Source organism: Falco punctatus, assembly GCF_963210335.1.
Source record: "Falco punctatus genome assembly, chromosome: 17".
In the NCBI taxonomy this organism is placed as follows: domain Eukaryota; kingdom Metazoa; phylum Chordata; class Aves; order Falconiformes; family Falconidae; genus Falco; species Falco punctatus.
Window position 1 is genome coordinate 8,347,723 of NC_137597.1, and position 20,092 is coordinate 8,367,814.

General features: G+C 38.9%; 2 protein-coding genes across 37 annotated transcripts in view; one reads left to right on the plus strand and one right to left on the minus strand.

Moving 5' to 3' along the window:
- The window catches only part of NGF (nerve growth factor), a 34,388-nt gene extending 22,378 nt beyond the window's left edge, over positions 1–12,010 (minus strand). For 2 of the 4 annotated variants that reach the window (XM_080367871.1, XM_080367870.1), the window contains exons 1-2: positions 10,903–12,010; positions 5,410–5,529 (exon numbers count right to left, since the gene is read on the minus strand). The gene's annotated coding sequence lies outside the window, so the exon portion shown is untranslated. The remainder of the gene's footprint in view (positions 1–5,409; positions 5,530–10,902) is intronic. The other 2 variants (XM_080367874.1, XM_080367872.1) reach the window with 1 other exon arrangement.
- LOC308054670 (uncharacterized protein) overlaps positions 1–20,092 on the plus strand; it is a 168,955-nt gene that overhangs the window by 87,429 nt on the left and 61,434 nt on the right. For 8 of the 33 annotated variants that reach the window (XR_013924197.1, XM_080367862.1, XM_080367863.1 and 5 more), the window contains one exon: positions 16,352–16,704. The exons of the other annotated variants lie outside the window; for them this stretch is intronic. Coding sequence is in view for 7 of the 8 variants with exons in the window: in XM_080367862.1 (XP_080223988.1) it covers positions 16,352–16,704 (353 nt within the window). In the remaining variant the exon portion in view is untranslated. The remainder of the gene's footprint in view (positions 1–16,351; positions 16,705–20,092) is intronic. 33 annotated transcript variants of the gene reach the window in all.

A 20,092-nucleotide genomic window follows, 5' to 3' on the forward strand; every position in this document is an offset into this window, starting at 1 on the left:
AGGACAGGATGAGAACAGCTGCCCGAGCAGAGTACCTAAAAATATTTTCCCATAGTGAAAACCAGAAATTGCATCCTTTATGAAATATGTGTATTTGTGCAGTAGGTGAAGTGCTAAGTGAACACATTCACAAAGCCTCTGGCACTCTTCTGCAGGCAGGACAGCACACCATGTCTGCACTCTACACACTCTCTAGCTGCATATAAAAAAGCGTTAAGAAAAGTCTGATTTCAAATCTGTATTTTCATGTTTTGTGTGCCAATATTAATTAGCTCAAATAACCTGACATATTTGAAATCCACTGTCATTATATCACTTAACAGTGTATGTAACCACATATTTCCTTTGTCTGGATATTTGATGTGCACCTCATTGTATTTATTGCAGTATTATTTGTTAAAGCTTTTGTCTGTTTTAATCAGTTGTCAGAAACAATAATAATAGTTACAAGAAAGCAGTTTTATTCTGAATTGGAAGGAAGGTAGTATGCATGAGCATATGGTGGAAAGAGAGGACAAAAGATGACATTTGTAGCCAGATGTGATCTATGGTATGAAAATCCTAAATGCTGTTGAAGAGTAGGACTCCACAGACTGTTGTTATAATTATGGCATTAGGAATAGATTTTTCTTTGGTATTTGCTTATTTTTACTACAATTCTCATCAGGTGATGAGTACATGGCAATTTTAGATTGTCTATCACAAAAGGAAATAAGCTTTATTATTTATTTTAATAACCTAAGCCTAGCAGGTTTCTGACTTAAAAGTCTTTTTAAAGAAGCCTATTGTGTTTGCATTTAGCATATTTTCCACTTTCTGTAGGGTTTTTTTTATGAACATCAGGTTCAAAGCAGATAATCAAGTTGTACACCTTGTAAGATGATTTTCTGTCTGCTTAAAATCAAAACCAGAGGGAAGTCTCAGTGATTAGGCATTTAACTAGTTTCTGTGCACAGAGTTTAAATATAAGGAAACCAGTATATTGGAAACTAGCTTTTGCAGATTTGTTTTATTCCAAAGCTAGAGAGATGAACTTTAAATCGGGCCAATAATATTATGTCAGTTTGTCTGTGGCATTGGAAATTATTTTTTTAGAAAGTATTTCCTTTCACTTTCAAGTGATGGCACAATTGTGGGTCAAGTGCTGAAGATTTGAATTCAAATAATTTGAATTCGTCTAAAAATCTGAAATATTAAACAAACGTAAGAAATCTACAGTTCATTAAACAGTTTTCAAATGTCTTTGCTTTCAAATAGAAAAGAAAGAGTGGGAGAAATGAGAAAAGCTACATGATTTTCTCTCTCAAAACACACAGAGGAGAAAAAGTGGTCTTTAGTACAGTCCTTCACAACATGAGCCTGTTCCACAAGTCAGTTTATAGTGCAGGAATGTGCACCTAGGGAGAGCTCATGGATCAAAATCCTTCTGATGCATGTGATTCTGCATGCTTTGGCAAAGCCAGAAACTCACACTTTTGGCATGTATAAAGTGTCCTGGCATATATAAAGTGAGGCTGAGCAGTGAAAGTTTGCACTCTTCTGTTTACAGCACGAGCCCGAGAAAATGATGAGAGGAAGGTTTGGCAAGAATGGATGGGGCAGGGAGGATTTGGATCTAGGCAGAACAAAACCATAGATGTTGAATATTTATAGCATTGTTAAGAAACGCCAATAACAAGGAGAGGAATGGAAAGGTTTCTTGACATGGAAAATAAGAGCATGCCTAGTTTCTGTGGCTTGACATTTCTGTAAATAAAACATGAGCTACTACACAAGTGCAGTGCATAACTGAGTACACAGTTCTTGGTTGCTGAACAGACTTCAAACGGGGTTCAACAAAGAACATCACCTGTTTCTAGCTTGTTCTAATACAGAAATGACACTGGTGAAATGACACTGTCTGGTGAACCCTTAACCCAGTGACCCTTGAAATTGTTGACTGTTGATCACATCTAACAGAATGGTTGAGGTTTTAAGGCTAATAGATTTCTACATAAAGATGATGTGTTGAAGGTAATAGGTTTCTACAAGTTCGATGAAAATGCGGGATAGGTAGAGGTCCTGACCAAAACAAAAGCTATGGTGTGAGGGGGCCATTCGATTAGAGAATGTGTGTTAAGGCAGACGTGTGCCTGCATGTCCTAAAAGTCACTGAGACTTCACAGATTCTTGATTGTCAATTCTTGTCAGTTTAGTTGACACCAGAAGCTCTGATCACCATAGAGAACAAGGTTTCATTATTTCTGCTTGTTGTACTGCTTGTTTTAATACAGTGAAGGGACTGATGTAAAAATACAAACAGAGAAGGGCAGATCCTGAGCTATTTAACATATGTGCCTATGACCTGCAGCAACAAATAAAATTTGCAATTAATGTAAATATGAAAAGTATGATAAACAAGGAAGAGGAAAAAACTTTTCATAGAGCATTACGGATTGCCTGGTAAACTGAGCGTAAGCAAACAGCACGTGATGAAACAGCCAGTATGTGGTAGGAATATGGAGGAATGTCATCCATAGGTGAACAAAGTATACTAGCCTTATTTACAGGACTGGAGTTTTTATTATGGGAAGAAGTGAGTATAAAACAACCTTGGATGAATGTAAAAAAATTGATTGGAAAATAACTGGCTCCATATATGCAGAACAAATTAAGCAAGTCAGTTATACAGGGTTCCCTGAGAGGGAACAGAAATGTATTTATGTTTGTCACCTTGGAAGTATTTTCCATGTTGAAAGTCTAACACAAAGCTTAGTCCTTTTCTAGATGTGTGAAGATAGTAGCAATAATTAAAAATAAAAAGGAAGATGTAACTGCATTTATTTTTCTTGCTACTTAAGAATTCTTAGGAGACTAGAAACAAACAGAAAAGTGTACAAATGGGACATTTTCTGGTGATCAGCAATCAGAACAGACTTGTCAAGCATGATGCTGTAGGAGGTGTCCATAGAGTGCTAGGACACACAGAAAAGACAGAAAGCCATGGAAAACTTAAGATACCCTCTACATTATTAATTTTGGATGTGGAATTTCCTGTTCTCTTACCAGTACATAAGGAGCATGCATCCACTGACCACAAAAGACTTCAGAGATTTTCTTAATTCAGACAGAAAGCTATGAGTTCTGCAATGCAACTCTCAGTGAGCAAGGTAGACAGAAGGGAGTTCCCCCTTTATCCATGGGGGGCATGTGCACCAAATCATTCTCCAGCAAGGTGTCTGGTAGCAAGTGGAAGTGAAATAAGCCTGTACTTGGGTTACTCATGTTATAAGCAAGCAAACTTATGGAAGCTTGATATATTAGTGAAAATAGAATAAAGTCAGTGGTTACTTGGGAATCTATGGCCTTTCTAGAGAATCTGAAAATCACTCAAATTTAATGAATAGTAGCTATACATAGTAAAAGCAATAATTTCTATATCCATGTGCATATTTTGTTCAAAAGAATCAATGTGTTAATCTAATTCAGAACATTTAAATCCTCCTAAGATTACATGCATGCGTATCTGTCTCAAAGGTTTTGAGCACCTTACACTCATAGTGTACTTGATTACTTGAGATCTGTAGAGATAAACAGCAGTAAACTTTGAATGGAGTATGAAACTCTACTACATGTGAATTATTAGAAAGCATTTCTTTTGTTTATTTCTAAGTTATAAAACCTTAGGAACAAATTTAAACACAAAAGCATCATGTAAAGTTGGTTTCCTAGGGACTTCTAGAAATGCAAGCAGAAGCTGATACAGAATGCAGTGTAAGTTAGTATACTTCTCTTAGCAGGTGCCCTATAGAGCACGTTATTTGTGGGTATCTCAGTTTTTAAATGCCCAATTTTCAGTTCCTGGGGTTGAATTTCCAAAGCTCCCAAACTCCACGTTGATTTTCATATGCTTCAGAACCTGCTAAGTGGGTTCTAAATGTGACACACAACATATACAGTGCAACTGGAAATTAGTAGCTGCTTTTGAAAAAGAAAAAAGTCCTTTGTTTTGTAGATCATCCTGCCCTGAAGCAAATTGTCCTATGAAGTCACTAATCTGAGCTGCAGCTGCCTGCAGACTGTGCAATGTAGCAGTCCATCAATTAGAAAGCAGTTAGAAAGTTTGCTTCATATATCTAAATAAGATGAAATATTTGTACATTTTCAGAGATGGCTATTCTATGCCCCCTTGACCATTATTAATGAGGGAAAATCCCATTGTTGAAAGGCTACAGTCCGAAATATAAAAGCACCGGAAAATCAAGGATATGGACAACTGCAGTGACAAAAGACATCCATGCTTGCCCAGATTGACAGTTAATTCTTGCCTGCTGACCCACTGCAGCTGACGTGCTCTGCTGACCCTCCCGAAAGGCCACCGTGTCATCATTTCCATGATTAGTGAAAGTACAGATCCCTAAGTAGGGCTGAATTTATAGTTCTGCTCATGAGAACTGTGAGTTGTTCTTGGAATGTGTTAAGTGATGATTAGCTTAAATGAGCGATTGCTGTGGCTGTGGTTGTGCATGGGCCTTAAACACCTTGCTGGTCTGGGGCTGGTACGTGCAGTGTCTCAAAAGGATCGTGAAATAATGGGCAGGAAATGATGCATTTTGGAAAATGCAGGCTGTGTCATTCACCACAGGGCAACTCTGTGAACAGATCTTTTTTCATACCTGAGTCATCCAGCACATAAAGGCTTCAAAAAAAAAAAAAAGATATGTTTCAAAATAGAAAAACACATTCTATGAGCCAGAGCTGTTACATGTATCATAATCAAAGCAATATATCACAGTGAGGTGCTTGGCAAGATTTTTTTCGCAAAAATTTCTGAAGAATTCTTTTTTTGTTGGGTTTTTTTTTTGGAGCCTGGATCTCATGTGCTTGTGTAAAGAACAAAATAAAGACAATCAAAGTAAATCAGTGAACCAGAGCACAAAAAATTCTGTCTCACCTTTATACCTATACAATACAGGGGGAAAAATATGAAACAACTAAGAATAGGAAAAAATCAAAATAGACATTTTTAGATTAGCAAAGCCATACTTAGCAAATAGAAAGTTGTCAAAGAAATAATCTGCTCCCTAGCAGATTTATAGTGGGATAATTATATTTATACTGGGCTGATTTATTTGTTATAGGCCAGAACTGTCAAAAGCAGTCTAATCTTTTATTAGTTCTCTGAGCAGTTAATAACTAACTGAGCTAAATCAGGTTTTGTTGTATACTCTTTAACGCAGCAACATTTCTCACAAATATGGCAGTTCAAAATAAATGACCAACCCTGAGTGTAGGAAACAGATTAATTTTATCAATTATTCATTCATTTCATTCTGGAAGGAGCTTCATATTTTCATAACATAAATGGTCATTATGATTTTGTCAATATGTAAACCAAGGCCCAAAACAAAGTCAAAGAAATTGTCTCACCTTCTGATTTTTTCTGTCTTTGTGCTTGAATCTTTTTCTGCTGAAATCAATGGGAGTCTTGATACATAACAAGTCAATGGGAGCAGAATCTGTTCTTTTATTAGCACATTGTTACGGACCCTATGGGAACAGGAAATTTGATTTTGGAGCCAGGAACATAAATTAGGGAAGGATTTTTTTTTAATCAGTTTAATGGTCTGTGTTTAATGTTCAGTTTTAGAAAATCCCTGAACAAAAGAAGTCTTGAACTACATCAAGTGGTGTGGTTACTGCAGGGATGATTTCTGACAGTGATCAGAGCTGTGTTCAGAAAATATTTCTAGGGACTGCCAGACTGAGGGGAGACCGTGTTAGGGTTTGGATTATGAAGTCCAGGCTGGGCAGTTCCTCAGGATTTTTGCGATGCATTGTCACCATCTCACAGTTTCTTCAAGGGAATACCACTATGAAGTGTGGAAGCCATGTTCATGTGATAAACTGATCCCAGCAACAGAGAGTGTGAGTCTGATAGATCTTGATTTGGGTCATCTGGTAGTGTCAACTACTATGCCATAAAACCTCATAGCATTGTTGTAAATGCAAGAGCCTAGGAAAAAAGAAGGCTCTTTACTGGGAAATAAACATTGCTCCTACAGTAAGGAAAAGTCAAAGGTGTTTCAGTCATTGAACAATGGCACGGGAAATTCAAATGATGCTACAGCAGCCTGGCAGTAAAGCTACCCAGCATGTTATTTCAAACTGCCTCATGCAGTCATTTTAATTTTGGATTTAGATAATATGCCAGAGCAGTCTTGTTCGTGTGTATGTGTATGTAGGGCCGGAATTCTACATGCATACAGCAATTTTCATCTTGATAGCTGTATGCAGGCTCAAAATGTTGAGCAGCACTTTGCATATTTTCTCCTGCTGTACCATAATGGTGTAATCTCAATGTCTTTCCCTTGAATATACACATCACACAGACACGATGCCTGAAGGTGGTCAAGTACTGTATCTTTCTGTGTTTCATTTTTCTAAACACATGAAAGCAGCTGTGCAGTGTGGTGTACTTGGGTGTGCTTCATTTGGAGCTAATGCGTTCAGAGATGTGCTGACTAGTGAATTGCTGTAGCCACCTCTGTATATCCTTGGTGACTTCCCAACTCCCTGTCAGTGCAGTCAGCATCTTACGTCTTCATTTGTGTATCCATTAAATTTGATTTCATCCCTTCTCCTGTGTCCTCATAGCGTTAACAAGTGCCACGTGTTAATGTTCCAGTACCTCACAACTTATTTGCAAGTACTTAATAATCTCAGAGGAGCAAAATTTGTGGGCACAAAATCCCACTTTTACACACAGGGAGTTCTGTATAATTTTAGTGTTATTTTATGCATGCTACAGGCTGAAAAGCCCATTTAATGCATCAGTAACAAGTTGGCTACACTTGGGGATAGGTTAGCAAAGTCAGGTTGGTATCTTACATCTCTGCTTTTCAGCCCAGACATATGCCAGTGCTCTTGGCATTCAGGTTTCACTGTTTCCATTGCCTTTCTCTGGACTGTTGCATTTTTAAGGGTGAAGCAGTTCTCAAAGTAAAAGTTATATTGTCAATGTAGTTAATAATGTAATATTTCCATGCTACTTTTTACTTAGATGTATGTATAATATTTTTAGTAAAAGCAATTAGAAAGATTTGAGTTCAATAACCAGTTTCAAATAAGGTGTTAGCTCCACAAATAAACAGGCCACAAAGATATGAGATACAATTGTATTTTCTCATTAGCAGTATATTTCAGTGAATTTTACAAGATCAACCAGTTATGTACTTTCACAGGCCTTTTTCCAGTATCTAACTCATAATATATTTAGACTTTGATTTGCCTGAATAGCTGTGAATCTGGGCATTAATGTCTTTCTGTAGTGGAAGTACATGTACACATGCCTACACCTGATTCTTGAACAAAAACAGACATGAAGAATTCTATCTTTACCTTTTCGTTTTCCCAGCATCACCATTCTTTCATCAGTGAACCAGCAACCCATAGTAAAATACTACATAGCCACTTTTCTTCTTACTAGGATAGGTCAAGTATTTGACAGGCTAAAACATAGAGGAGAAATTGGGGTGTCTGTACTAGAACAGAAGTTTATCCAGGTCAGTATTCTATTCCCTGCAGTAGTTATTAATGTCTAGGGAGTGGTGTACAAATAGGGCAACCATGTGGTGATCATCTCTTTGGTGTACTCTCCCACTCAGCAGTCATTTTTGAATCACAGATGTCCTGAACCACAGGCATACTAAAAAGTATGTCTGATTACTTGCTGAACCCCTGCAAACTACAATATCCCGTGGAAAGGAATTCCATAGCTCAATCATGCAAGGAAGAGGAACTACCTTATTTTGTTTGCCTTGAACTTGCCACCTGCTAGTTTTATTTCCCACTACTCAATTTTTGAACTAGGAGACAGGACAACAGCCATTTCTTTTTAAATGTCTTAAGGACAATTATGACTGTAAATATCTTCACTATATCCCTCCTCAGACATCTCTTTTCCAGACTGAGAAATCATAATCTATGTAGTTTCTCTAAATATGGAAAATGTCCCAGGCCTTTCATCATCCTCCAGCTTTTCTTGTTTTATTTTATTCTTTTTCCTGGGATGTAAATAATGACCAGAACCACAAACAATATTCAGGATGCGGAGACAGTATAGGCTTATAGCGAGGGTCTGGAATTTTCTTTCCAGTAAGTAAGTTCCATAGCTTTATTATTAGTGGGACTGGGCAGCTAAGAGTGCACATAAATCACATTAATAGATACTGCAATCTCTTGGCAACAGCAGAAATGATACTGCTTTGGTTGGCCGCATAATTTTTGGTATAAATACACACACAGGCAAATATTTAATGAATTCAGCAGAGCCGCACAAAGGGCATTTTGGCAGGAGAACAAATCACACGCAGCCCATAGGACATTATCTCAGAGTGGGAGACGCTTCTGTTGTAGAAATACTCTTAAATACATTGGCCTCTGTGACCGCGCTCAAGTCAAGTTCAGCGTTGGGAGAATCTCCTTCTTGCTGTGAGAGAAACGCAGCTGCAGTAGCCTTGTCACATGTGCCTTTTACTTTCCTTACCATGAGGCAAGTTTCGTGGGAAGAGGTGTTATCTTACATTTCTCTAAGCATATCAGCTGATCTAATAAATGTTTTAGTTCACTGTCACTTTCTGAATAAGCCTTTAAAAGCCCTTTCCGTGAGGGGGTGGCTGCCGGCAGAGGTCACCGTTCTGTAGCTGGTTTGGAAGCAGTTGGGTCTGACCGGCTCCTGTTGGACTGAGAGTTGAAGGACAGACAAATATTTCTAAACCCACCAGCCCAGCATTGACTTTGGCTGTTAGAATATTGAATCGTCTGGAATGAAAGCATTTTAATTTTATTAATGCTTTATTTTTTATTAGCGGAGTTTATTCTTAAAATATAGACAAAAAAAAGGCAGAATTATGTTAACTTCCTAAAATTACTGATTTCTTCCCACATGACTTTAAATTAAATGAATACTAATTAATATATATTTAATATTCTGTTAGTCCCAAAAGCATTTAATAAAGAAACAGAAAACTAATTAATAGAATTTCGTTTTTAAAGGAACATTTTTATATGGCCAAAGCCAAGGAGCAATAGGGGAAAATATGGGATTTATTCTATCGATGGAAATAATCTATTTTTTAAATGTGTTCTATCTGACCCTTGTTCTAGGTATCCCATTAAAGAAAGACATTTTACACTTGAAAATGCTAATCTGAATACATATTTTAAGTATTTTTCTGACCTGATTTTTTAAATTAACATCTTATGGTGATTACATAGACTGCCTAGTTATTCTATGTAACAATTGCTTACTTAGCATATGGGCTAGAATGATCCTTTGTGCTCACTGTAATTCTCCATTGAAGTTAAATGAAGACATCTGAAAAGGTAATTTAAGCTTTTGATTGAGCAAATGGACACTACATAGCTAAAAGGATGAGAAAAAGAAAGCCCCGGTTACTTTCTTTACTACCTTGCGAGACTGACAGATTCTTTTAGGGTGAGTGGCTGGGACTGACCAAGATGTGAAATCACTGTTCTATTGCACAGATTCGTCATGAGGGCTCCTATCCAGACCTTGCCAAGATATGTTAGAAAATTATTCATATATATATAATTGTTAATATATTTAAAGGCCAAATCTTTCTCATCACACTCATGCGAATACTCCAGTTTACTTGGTTCTTCATTCCGTCACTGTAACCTCTTTGTGAAAATGCTGAGAATATTGTAACCTTCTTAGTTTCAGACAAATTATAGTTGTCAGGGTTCTTTTAAAAACATGTTTTCTGTAATATCTGAAACAGCTCAGAAGTGCAAAGAATATGAATATACAGGCAAGTTAGCTCCTCTCTGTCTTTTTGCAGATAATGGTAACTTTTTTTTTTTGGCTTAGCAAAAGAGTGCCCAAAAGACTTTATTGTGATACTCTAATGCATGAAAACACCCATAAATTATCTGTCTAACAGTTACAATGCAACTTCAAAGTTGTGACAAGTTGGAAAAACCAGCCTGACAAGCACGCTCACTTTCACTGGTTTTCTAAAACTTCTTGAGCATATAAGGAGAATTTAAAGTCAAGAAAGCAACTGAAGCACGAACGCTTTTTGTTCTCAGCACACAAATTCCTTCTGTCTCCCTGACTGGGGTCCCCATTTTTGTCTCTGACTAGTGCATCAGATAAAACAGTGTTATCACCCAGTATAAATCAATAAACATTGTCGGTTTCATCCTGTCACTAACAGGCAGGCAGCAGGGAGTTAGTAAGCTTTTCCAAGGGGACATCCTAGAGGATACACAGTCTCTAGTGAATTACTGCTCTGCCTGTAGCTAAACGGTTTCTGCCTTGGGCCAGCCATGCTTTGATTTAGCAGAATTCCCATTTGTTTACATTAGTAAAGAAGGAAAGGAGTTCTTACCTAGAGTAGAGTTATCATAGAAAAAAAAAAAGAAAAAAGGAAAGTGTTAAGTAAGCCTTAATATTCAGAACAAAGACAGTAAAGAATTTCCATGTAGGTGTAACTGCTGTACAGTGCAAATAAAACTTAAGTTACCTGGATAAAAAGAATGAGAAGAATACTTATGTTTCTCTAAGATTAAGCTCCTCTTACTAAAGATGTTTTTCAAGCTTTAAACTTCAACACAAATGCTTTATGAACACCTTCCAGATGTGCGTGCAGTTTAACCTGCATTAGTAGATGCAATTTTCAGTTTCACTAGACCACACTTTTCTTGCAAATGCTATTTTAGAGCAACGAGCACTCTGTATATTTCAAAGACATCTGATCTGTTCCTCCTCAAGAGAGTGAAAATCACTGTACAGCAAAAACACATTGGCTAATTTGGAAGATACCAAACTTCCACAACTGGTGCAACAGCCGTGTTACTTGCTTTGTGAAAGCTGACTGTTGTGGGGTCACTCACCTCAGAGCAGTATCACTGGATGTCAGGGGTACAGGGAGTCTGGAGGGTTGTCCAAGCTGTTTTGTAGTCTGTAGCACCCCGGTCCGTGGACACTTTTCCAAGCCAGAAGAGCCATTCACATTCCCTCTGCTTTTCCAGCCTCATTCACTGCTCTCGGGGCTCAGCTAGCTGCACTGACTCACAGAAATTAAGCTCCCTCTGGGTCCTAGTGCTGTAAACGTGTGGGAGCTGCATGGACTCGCAGGAATTCAGCCTTTGGCGTGGTGCCTAGTCCACGCAGTGATGCACAGATGTGCAGTGAAAGTTTCAAAGCGTGCACTGGTTGTATGACTACGCATACATAATACCGAGAAAAACCTCCAACTTCCTGGTTCCACTGTCAAGAACTGAAACCCTCTTTAAGGAATGTTTTGTCTACAGCCTTTCTACTTTGCATCTTAATCCTTGCACTCAATTTAAAGATGGAGTGCTCGCAGAAAGAAACTCGAGCTCCCTGACAAATGGGTCCTTTTGAAAATCATCTCTAGAGCCCTTTACTCATGTCGTGAGTCTATAAACAAACCTATAGGAACACTAATAGTTAACTGGTAAAGCAGTGGACTGTGTTCCCTGCAAAAATTGTGCGCTCTCTGCTATCAGCTGTCTTTAATAGGGGTCATCCAAACACTTATCTAGAGTAGCAAAGAAATATTTGACCCTGACTTGGGACAGAGGAAGAGATTATATAAGAACCCTTCCAACTAATATTTTATGTTTAACATGCTTACCTTAAGCAACAAAGAGATATGGAAATGTGTGCCATTATTTTTGTGAAGTAGGATTAAGTACTTTGCAAGGAAATAACAGTGTGTTTTAAGCACTGATAAACATAGGAAAGAAATGGGGCAGGATGGGAGCAAGTTGGCTAAAAACTCTCTACTTTAAAAAAAAACTTGGCTAACTATGTAGAGAATTATGAAGCCGTCCCTTAGAATTTCATACTCTCATTCCATTGTAGTGTAACTTTTGTGATTACACAGACACAAGGAAAAAATTTAAGTCGTCTTCCATTGAAAAGCAGACCACCGCATTTTATCTATGTGGAAATAATCAAGCACTTTTTGATTCCATCCAGAAGAGGGCAGCCATCTGGAGAGACTTGTCCTTAAAATCCTTTGGGGAAGGGAGAGATGTGTGGAAGATACTACCTAAAGGCATAGAGCAAGAAGTCAAAGTAGCTTTGAGGTAATAATGTTTCTTATTTGCCCCACGGATATGCTGCTTCCTGAACCTAAAGCAAGCATATCTTCATACTTTATTAAAACTAGCAGACAAACCTTAAATTTCTTTCCCGCAGTGCCAAAGATAATAGTGGCTTCAGTGCTAGGCTGTTTCTTGGAGGTGTTGTGCATTTAAAATTGCTTGATATATCGTTAAGGAAACTGCAGCACAAAATGCTTGATACAAGTGCTAAAATTACCTTTCCAATATGCCAGGATTATGCAGATTGCTTTGTTTTTCTAAAAGAAAAATGCTTTCCACACGATAGCCATCACAGGCCAAAGCGTGATGTCTTCATTTACACAGCCAGCCATCAGAGTTTCTGAAAGTTTCGCCTGTAAAACTTGACCTCGAGATTTGGCCTTAGCTTCATATTTCATTGCAGAAATGCCAAGCTATTCTTGTGTTCAGCATTTGTGTCACTTCATTAGAATATCCTCAGATTAGGACTTTGTGTTGGAAAATTTGAAAGAGCTTTATAGCCCATTGTGACTGTAGCAAACAACATCAAAACAGAAATATAAAAAGATATGATTTTTTCCCCCCCTTTGCTTAAGTTAGTGCACACTTGGGTTTAGCATCTCTACAGTTGATTTCTTGGCCAGAGCTGTCTGTTTTTCTTAAAACTGTGGCCACAAAAGCTCATTTGGTCACAGTAATCAGTAATAATCTGTGTTTGTACTTAATCTGTATGACAAACACTTATTTTTGTCTTGAAGAAGTCCTTCTCTTGTACCTTATTCTTGTACCTCTCAAGTTTACACCAGTAGACTGATACAAGCAAGCAAGCAAGACTGCTGTGACAATCCCTGGGAAAAAGCACTAGCTTTTTTTTTTTCTGATGTTCCCATGTAACCTAAACAAGCATCGTTTCTAGCTTTCCGAGTTGGTGTGGCCCTACAGGCATGCTAGCAATGCACAGAAGAATGCCTGATGCTGGTTGAACTACTATACTCTGAGCAGAGTGGCTGAAAGCATCGCACAGAGGTCATTCATCTTCCTCTTTTGGCAGTGGTCTGAACCACAGATTCAAGGAGAAAGGTCTTACTATGTGCGTGGTTGCTTAACTTTTACCCTCCATGAGCTGAGGATTTTCTTGCTTTGGCAGGTCAGTGCATACAAGGTGAAGGACCAGTAATGTTAGGCTGAGCAAGGAAAAGATGTTCTGTGGAATCAGAGAAGCAGCTGCATAAAGAGAATTTCTGTAAGCACAGAACTAAATGATCCTGGTTCTCTACAGATTTGCATCCAGTTATTTCTCTGCCTCTACTACAGTAATTTCAAGTCTCACATGATCTCGTGTATGGAGTTCCTTAAACAGTATCTCCAGTTCCCCCAGGAGTAAATCAATCCAGTGTGTGCCTGAGTACTGCCATGTAGTGCACTAAGACATTTCATTTCAGGGAAAAAAAAGTGCTTAGACCAAAATGAAGAGCAGCACTGCTGAGTGGTGACTAAGGTAAAATGTTTTGTGCTCTCCTGAGAGTAGGGCTGTCCGTTCTGACTGTAGGCTGAGTTTGACATTGCCCTAAGTTCCACAGAAGCAACTGTGGATCATCACAGCCTCTTACTTCCACATCAGCACTTCTGTCCAAGAAAGCTGGAGGGTGGAGGAGGCACTATATATGAAGAAAGTGCCTTATGCTTATGTGGCATGTTTAGGATTGTAAAAGGGCTTGAGGACTGTATGTGATGTGTCCTGGAGTCAGTGTCTTTTGTGTTGATGAAATTCTTGGGGAAGGCATTTGAGAGGATGTGGCTGGGCTTTTCTGTTTAGAAGCAGCACTCTTTGAGGAAAAAAAAAGCTGCCCAAAATTATGAAAATCCTCATTTATTTCTGAAATATTTGTGGGTTTGGAAGTAACACAGGTGAGTTACAGCTGCTGTTCTTAAAATCTGGGCACTTAAAAAGAAGTGTTGAGTTACTGAGAAAAGGTCTCACAGGGCATCAAACAGTTTACAGAGATCCCATAAAGGTCTAGGGCATGGGATAAGGTAAAGTTTTATTTTCTTGAGAGACACCTACTTACATGTGTGTGTGTGCAAACAGTTACATTCAATACTTCTTGTAATACTAAGTCTCTACATGAATAAAGATGTGTCAAAAATAAGCCCCTTCCCTTAGCTGTCCTGGAGGTGGTTTGATGTGAATGCAGGAAAAGTTTTAAGTATCACAAATGAGGCATTCAAAGTGTAGGACAGTGTCTGGTTTACCTAAAAAAACACTTATCATTCCCAGTTATCAAAATTTCCAGATCACAGAACATAGGTATCTTGAGCAAACTTGTCTGAGAGCTGTCTTCCTAAGGCTGAATTGAATGTAAAGAGATATTAAACTTTTCCCTTAATACTCAGCTGGAGGAAGCTTACCCATATTTGGCTAAATAGAAGTTAATCAAAATGTTGGAAGGAATGATCACAATGCATATTTTATTCTTGTGTTAGTTACAAAAAATAAAAAAGTTGATACAGGAATTAAGTGATCTATTTTATCCTTGTTAGTTTGTGCAGCATTACTTTATAGTATTATGTGTATGGTAGAAGTTACTAGAAAAAAGCAGAAGCTCACTCATGGGTCATGAATAAATAGGTCAGACAAACAAGTTCATTACTGATTCACTGTAGGACTCAGTCTCCTATAAATATTTTCTTAACTGTTTCTGCCACATGGCTTCACAGTTGAGTCGATAACACATACAGAATGTAGCTTGGGTGGGTTGGAAAATTGATCTGTACATGATGCATTTCCAATACACAGCAATTCAAACCATGCAGAGACTAGAAACATTCATTTATGGTGAATTACAGAAGTGATTTGAACTAATCTTTTCTTTCACTTTTGGTGAGTTATGTAGTGCACAGTAGAAAAACAACATTTTACTATAAATGAAAACATCTCAAAAGCCCGAGCTTACTAAATGCAAAGTGTCAGTTGATTGTTCAAGCACTGTTGCAGACAGAGAATATAAATCTAATGGCAGTGATACAGAGACAGGGCAGAGCTATGAGAAAAACTTTACATTACTCTTCAGGCTCAGCAGAGATTTTGCCTGGTAGTTGTTTGGAAAGATATAGTAACAACAAATATTTCTGGAATACACAAGGCCTGCACTTCTGTGGAATACCTTTTTAATTAACGCTCAGCTCTTGATTGGAAGTGAGGGTCAAACAAGAGCTTATATGCTATTTAAATTATTAAAGAACCTATGTTTTTGGAAAATCAACACTCAGATTTTTATTCCTTGCACTTCTGTGAGAGGTTAAAAAGTTTTAAGATACTCTGCTTACTAGCTGCAAAGCTTTTTCCCAGGATGTAGCTTTTTGCACTGAGCTGAACCAGACCTGTGTTGAACTCTGAATTGTCTTTGGGAACCATAAAGAGTTTGTCAGTCAGAGTTCGCTGGTTGTGGACTTTTGTACGAGGTCTCTCTCTGTGGACAAAAGCTCCTTTGATGGAGTTTTATAAGGCAAACACATCGTCTGGTGTACCTTTCCTATGAATCCCTGTGACTTCCATTTCAAGAGCTAGTAAAATGCGTGCTTCCCCTGTTTTGGGGTTGAAGGGTTTTTGACTGGTTGTATGTTACTAACAGTGTGCTAGCATTAATCTTTCTAAGATCCACAGGATCTGACAGCATTATCCTTTTTTGGGGGGGTATTAGCACTGTCAGTGATGCTCATCGCTGTTTAAGGACTCACTCACCCAATGTCAGAATGAAATGAGACCATTCTTTGGGAGGTCTGGCCATGCCACCTGCTGCTGGATAGTGGGACTATCATTTGCATGGTCCCTGAGAAACCATGGCTTCCAGCATTGCTCCTCTGCTTGCTGCAAAGGGTTTAGGACCAGAGAGAAGAGCTGTGGCAAAAGGTTACTCCTCTCTGCTCTGCTCTGTGAAACGGGCCTCATAGTTTCTATTAGAGCATGGTAGAAGAGTGGTGGAGAGCAAGAAGAGAAAACATGTCTCCTTGTCAAAGTCGGGCTTCATCACATGTGCATAATGCGTGCTGGGATAATGGGAATAATTTGCCGGTACGGCCATACTTTGCTCATGACCTTTGGGAGTTGGCAGCTGCTTAAGAGATTTTATATCCACCGGGGATGAGTATTATAACCTGATCCTTTTTGCCATGTTAGTGGGCAAATGACATATGATCATATCACAATTTTTCTTTCTTTCACTTGCAGTACTGAATCTTCATATACAGCAGCAGGTCTTGCTAGAGGCACAGGTGCATGGAATATGATGTGTATCTGTCTGACCTACAGGCAATCCCCACAAGGCAGCATGTTGTTCTTCAGGAAGGCTTCAGTGGCACTGAATAGCAAGCAGCATTGGGACATCACAGGAGCTATAAGCACCGTGCCACAGATTCTTCAACAGAAGTACCTTCTTTCTCCAGTGAGCCCCAAAACATTTCAGGGCACCCCCTTGACTTTCTGTCATCAAGTAGACCACAAGAGGAGAACTTTGTGCTATCAGGAAAGGTTGCCTTGTTGCTTAAATCTTGTTGAGGAGGTGGGACAAACTGTTTGGCATTGTAAGTTACTGGTATATAATTTTTTTTAAAGTGTAAAATTAGGCTTGTCATTAAATCTTTTCCTTCTTTTTGGTCTGAACATGGTCATAAGAGGTCCAGCTGGCTTGGCCCACCTCTTTTTCTATAAACATGCTGCCTAAAACTTATTTCTCAGGGGCACCAGTTTTGCTGAAAGTCTTTAAGAGAATATTTGTGCTGCAACAAAGGAGACCAAAGTACCAACTAGCAAAAGTTTGCCAAGCTATGAAGTTTAGCGAAAAAAAATAATTTGATAAAGTTAGCAAATTACTTTGTGGTAACAGGTATTACATGGCTGCTTTGAAGTTCATCTAAGATTTGTCCAAGCTCTGGTACCAGGACAGGCTTTACAATATCAGTGAATTTCTTCAAACACTTATGCCCTGTAGAAGTTTTCAAGCTACCTATGCTTTACCATAAATCAGTTACCATGCTAGAGGCCATACTTTGGGGACGACCACAGATTGCCTCCCAGTCATTCAAGATTTAATTTCCTTAAGTTTAATTCAGTCTTTGAAAAAGAGTCCCATCTGCAGGATTCTCCCTGGCCAGTGCTTCTTGGTGTTCCTAAGGAGGAGCACACTTAGGAGTTGCTGTAAAACATGGTTCTCTGTTCCTAGCATTGTTGCATGGCAGTAATTAAAATCAGTACTGTCAGTCTTTATACATCAGTGCCTGAAGGCATTAACTTTGTTAGTCTGTATTCTGTGGTAAATCTACTGGGTTTGAGGTCATTGTTTTGTTTTGTTTTGTTTTGTTTTCATCGAAGTTTTAGGAACAGAAAAGTGTTTAATGACTACAGCAGAATTAGATTAATAAAAAACAGACTTTGTCCTGAGAAGTGGCAGCAGGAGATAAGATATACTCATAGTCATTGAAGTAGGGACATTGAAAGCACACCCCTACCCTAATTCCATTTACACCTTGGTGAACCTGCAGTCTGTAAACTTGCCTGTTTTTTTCAGTCTACAGGCACTATTGCTTCCACAACCCTCTGTGGCAACAATATTCAGAAGTTCTCTTCTTGGAAGTACTTTCTTGTACGTGTTCTGAACTGATCTAATGTAAGTTTCAGTGAGCGTACACAAGTTTCAGTAAAGTTGGGTTCCTTGAACACCAGTTCTATAATCACCTTATCCACCACCTTGATCATTTTGTAAACCTTCATCATGACCTGCTCCACCTTCTTCCTCTTCAGTCCAAGGAGCCACAGTCTTTCTAGTCTCTCCTCACCAGGCAGCTGTTTCATCATCTTAATCTCTTTACATGCCCTTCTGTGAACGTTTTCTAACCCCACTATGCCCTTCCTGAGACTAGAACTGCACAGAGACTCAGCACACGGATGCAGAGAGGTGCCCCAGGGTTTGTGTAGGTGATTTCTGAGGCACACATGTTTTCTGAGATGTCTGACGTTTGCAAGCAGTAGTGGCATCTGATAAAACCATGTTATTGTCCACAGTCATCAAGCCATCTATTGCACTAAATGTTCATTAAAAAACCAAGGAGCCCCTTCAACCCATGTGAAGAAATCATTTTGATATTCTGCAAGAGTATATTGCAGTTCATTAGTGTTGCATTATGCAGGTCCTTACGAGCTAATCACTACAGCTGCTGTTCTGTCATTTATTCTCCTCACAGGGCAATTGTTATTTTAATTAAAAAGGAAAATGTGCTTGAAGAGACTGCCACTTTCTGGGGACATTTGCATTACTTGGTCAAGAGAAACTGTCCAAACCTAGAGACTAGATTCACAATGAAGTGTAAAATGTCTTTTTCTGCAGTGGCTTTTATTCATTGAAAGGAGCGGGGCTATCACTTTGCCATGCCGATTCCTAGGTTTTCTGTTGTTCACATTCTGGAGATACTGACAAGTCCTTTCTACTTCCACAGCAGGAAGATCAGACCCGGACTGCAGTTTACCTTCAGGCACGTGAACTATATCTCAGACTGGACACCAGTCCATCCTACTGAACAACTCTCCATGTTGCGAAGAGAAGCTAGTTCTGTCTCTTTTGGAGGGAGCCCATTTTTTTAAGGCACTTGTCACTAATAATTTTTTAAACTGCCTTTCTCTTACTAGATATCAGAATATGAATATTACCTTAAAGCGTGAAGGCTATCCCCTGCATTTATAAGTATTCTCTCACTACACACACAAAGGAAAAAATTCAGTGTCTAGCTATGACTGACCCTAGCTTGTGCACTCAGCTGTAGTCCCTTCAGTTCTATCTGGGGGAGGTACGAAGGATGTAGTAAGAAGTCCTGCTATGAAATTAGGAACATAACATAGACTTAACATCAAACTTGGAGTGAGATACATTTAGCTATTGAGGGTGGGACATATTTTAAAATAGCTTAAAGAATGTGCTTATTTGGAAGGAACCTGCCCTGACACTAGAAGACTCAAAGGATGGACTTGCTTGTCACCATCTCTGTGTCCAGTATGTTCTTGTCTTTAGTGATAAATCTTAAAGAGGCTTTGGGGGAAGTCTGAAAAGAAGTGCAAATGATTGCATATCGTACTTGTCTTCCAGGACCTGGACTCTGCATTGTGTAACAACAATAGAGCTGAGGAAAGTGTTAAAAGCTGGGACTCCCTGCCAATGTTAGAACTTGTCTTTACTACTAAAAAAGGCAGTAAACAGGGAGGGTATATCAAATAGTGAATTGCTCTGTGCTTACCCTGTTTCTTGCGCTTGTTTTCTACGCGTCTTCTGGATGCTTTTGGAGACTGAACTCCAGGACAGAACTACCTTTGGACTGAGCCAGGCTGGGACTGCTTGTGTGTGTTAAGTTGTGTTGCAGTAAAAGGCATGGTTCTGTGTGTGAGAAGTATTGCAAGTTGAAAACTGAATGAAGGCACAGCTCTTCAGTTTTGCTATGAGGAAAAGTAGGCATGGAGTCAACCCCTGGTAGGACTGTAACACTCATACACTGGGTTTTTCTTTCAGTAATACAGACATTGTCTTGTTTTCACCATGACTTTCACCTCTGTATGGCTTCTCAGAGTCTGCAAAATTAAAATCCCTCAGCCTTTATCGGCAATGAAGTGAAGCTCTCAATTGACTCACTTTTATGTGTCCTGGACTTTCTCGCCTTGTGTGCTAATGTGGGACCACAGGTATTAACAAGGAGATGGGCAGACTAGGGAATACAAAGCTTTAAGGAGAACTAGTGAAACAGCTCTAGTAGAGATATGGGACGCTGCAGAGGATGAGGTGAGCTAGTGGCAAGAGGTGGGGAGAGAGGCACTCAGGAGAACCAGAGGGCCACTAGTAATCACAAGTCTGTGTTGGCACAGGGAGAAATTAAAAATTTGCATGTGCTGAATTATATTTTTGTATGATGTACAGATCTACAGAAATAATAG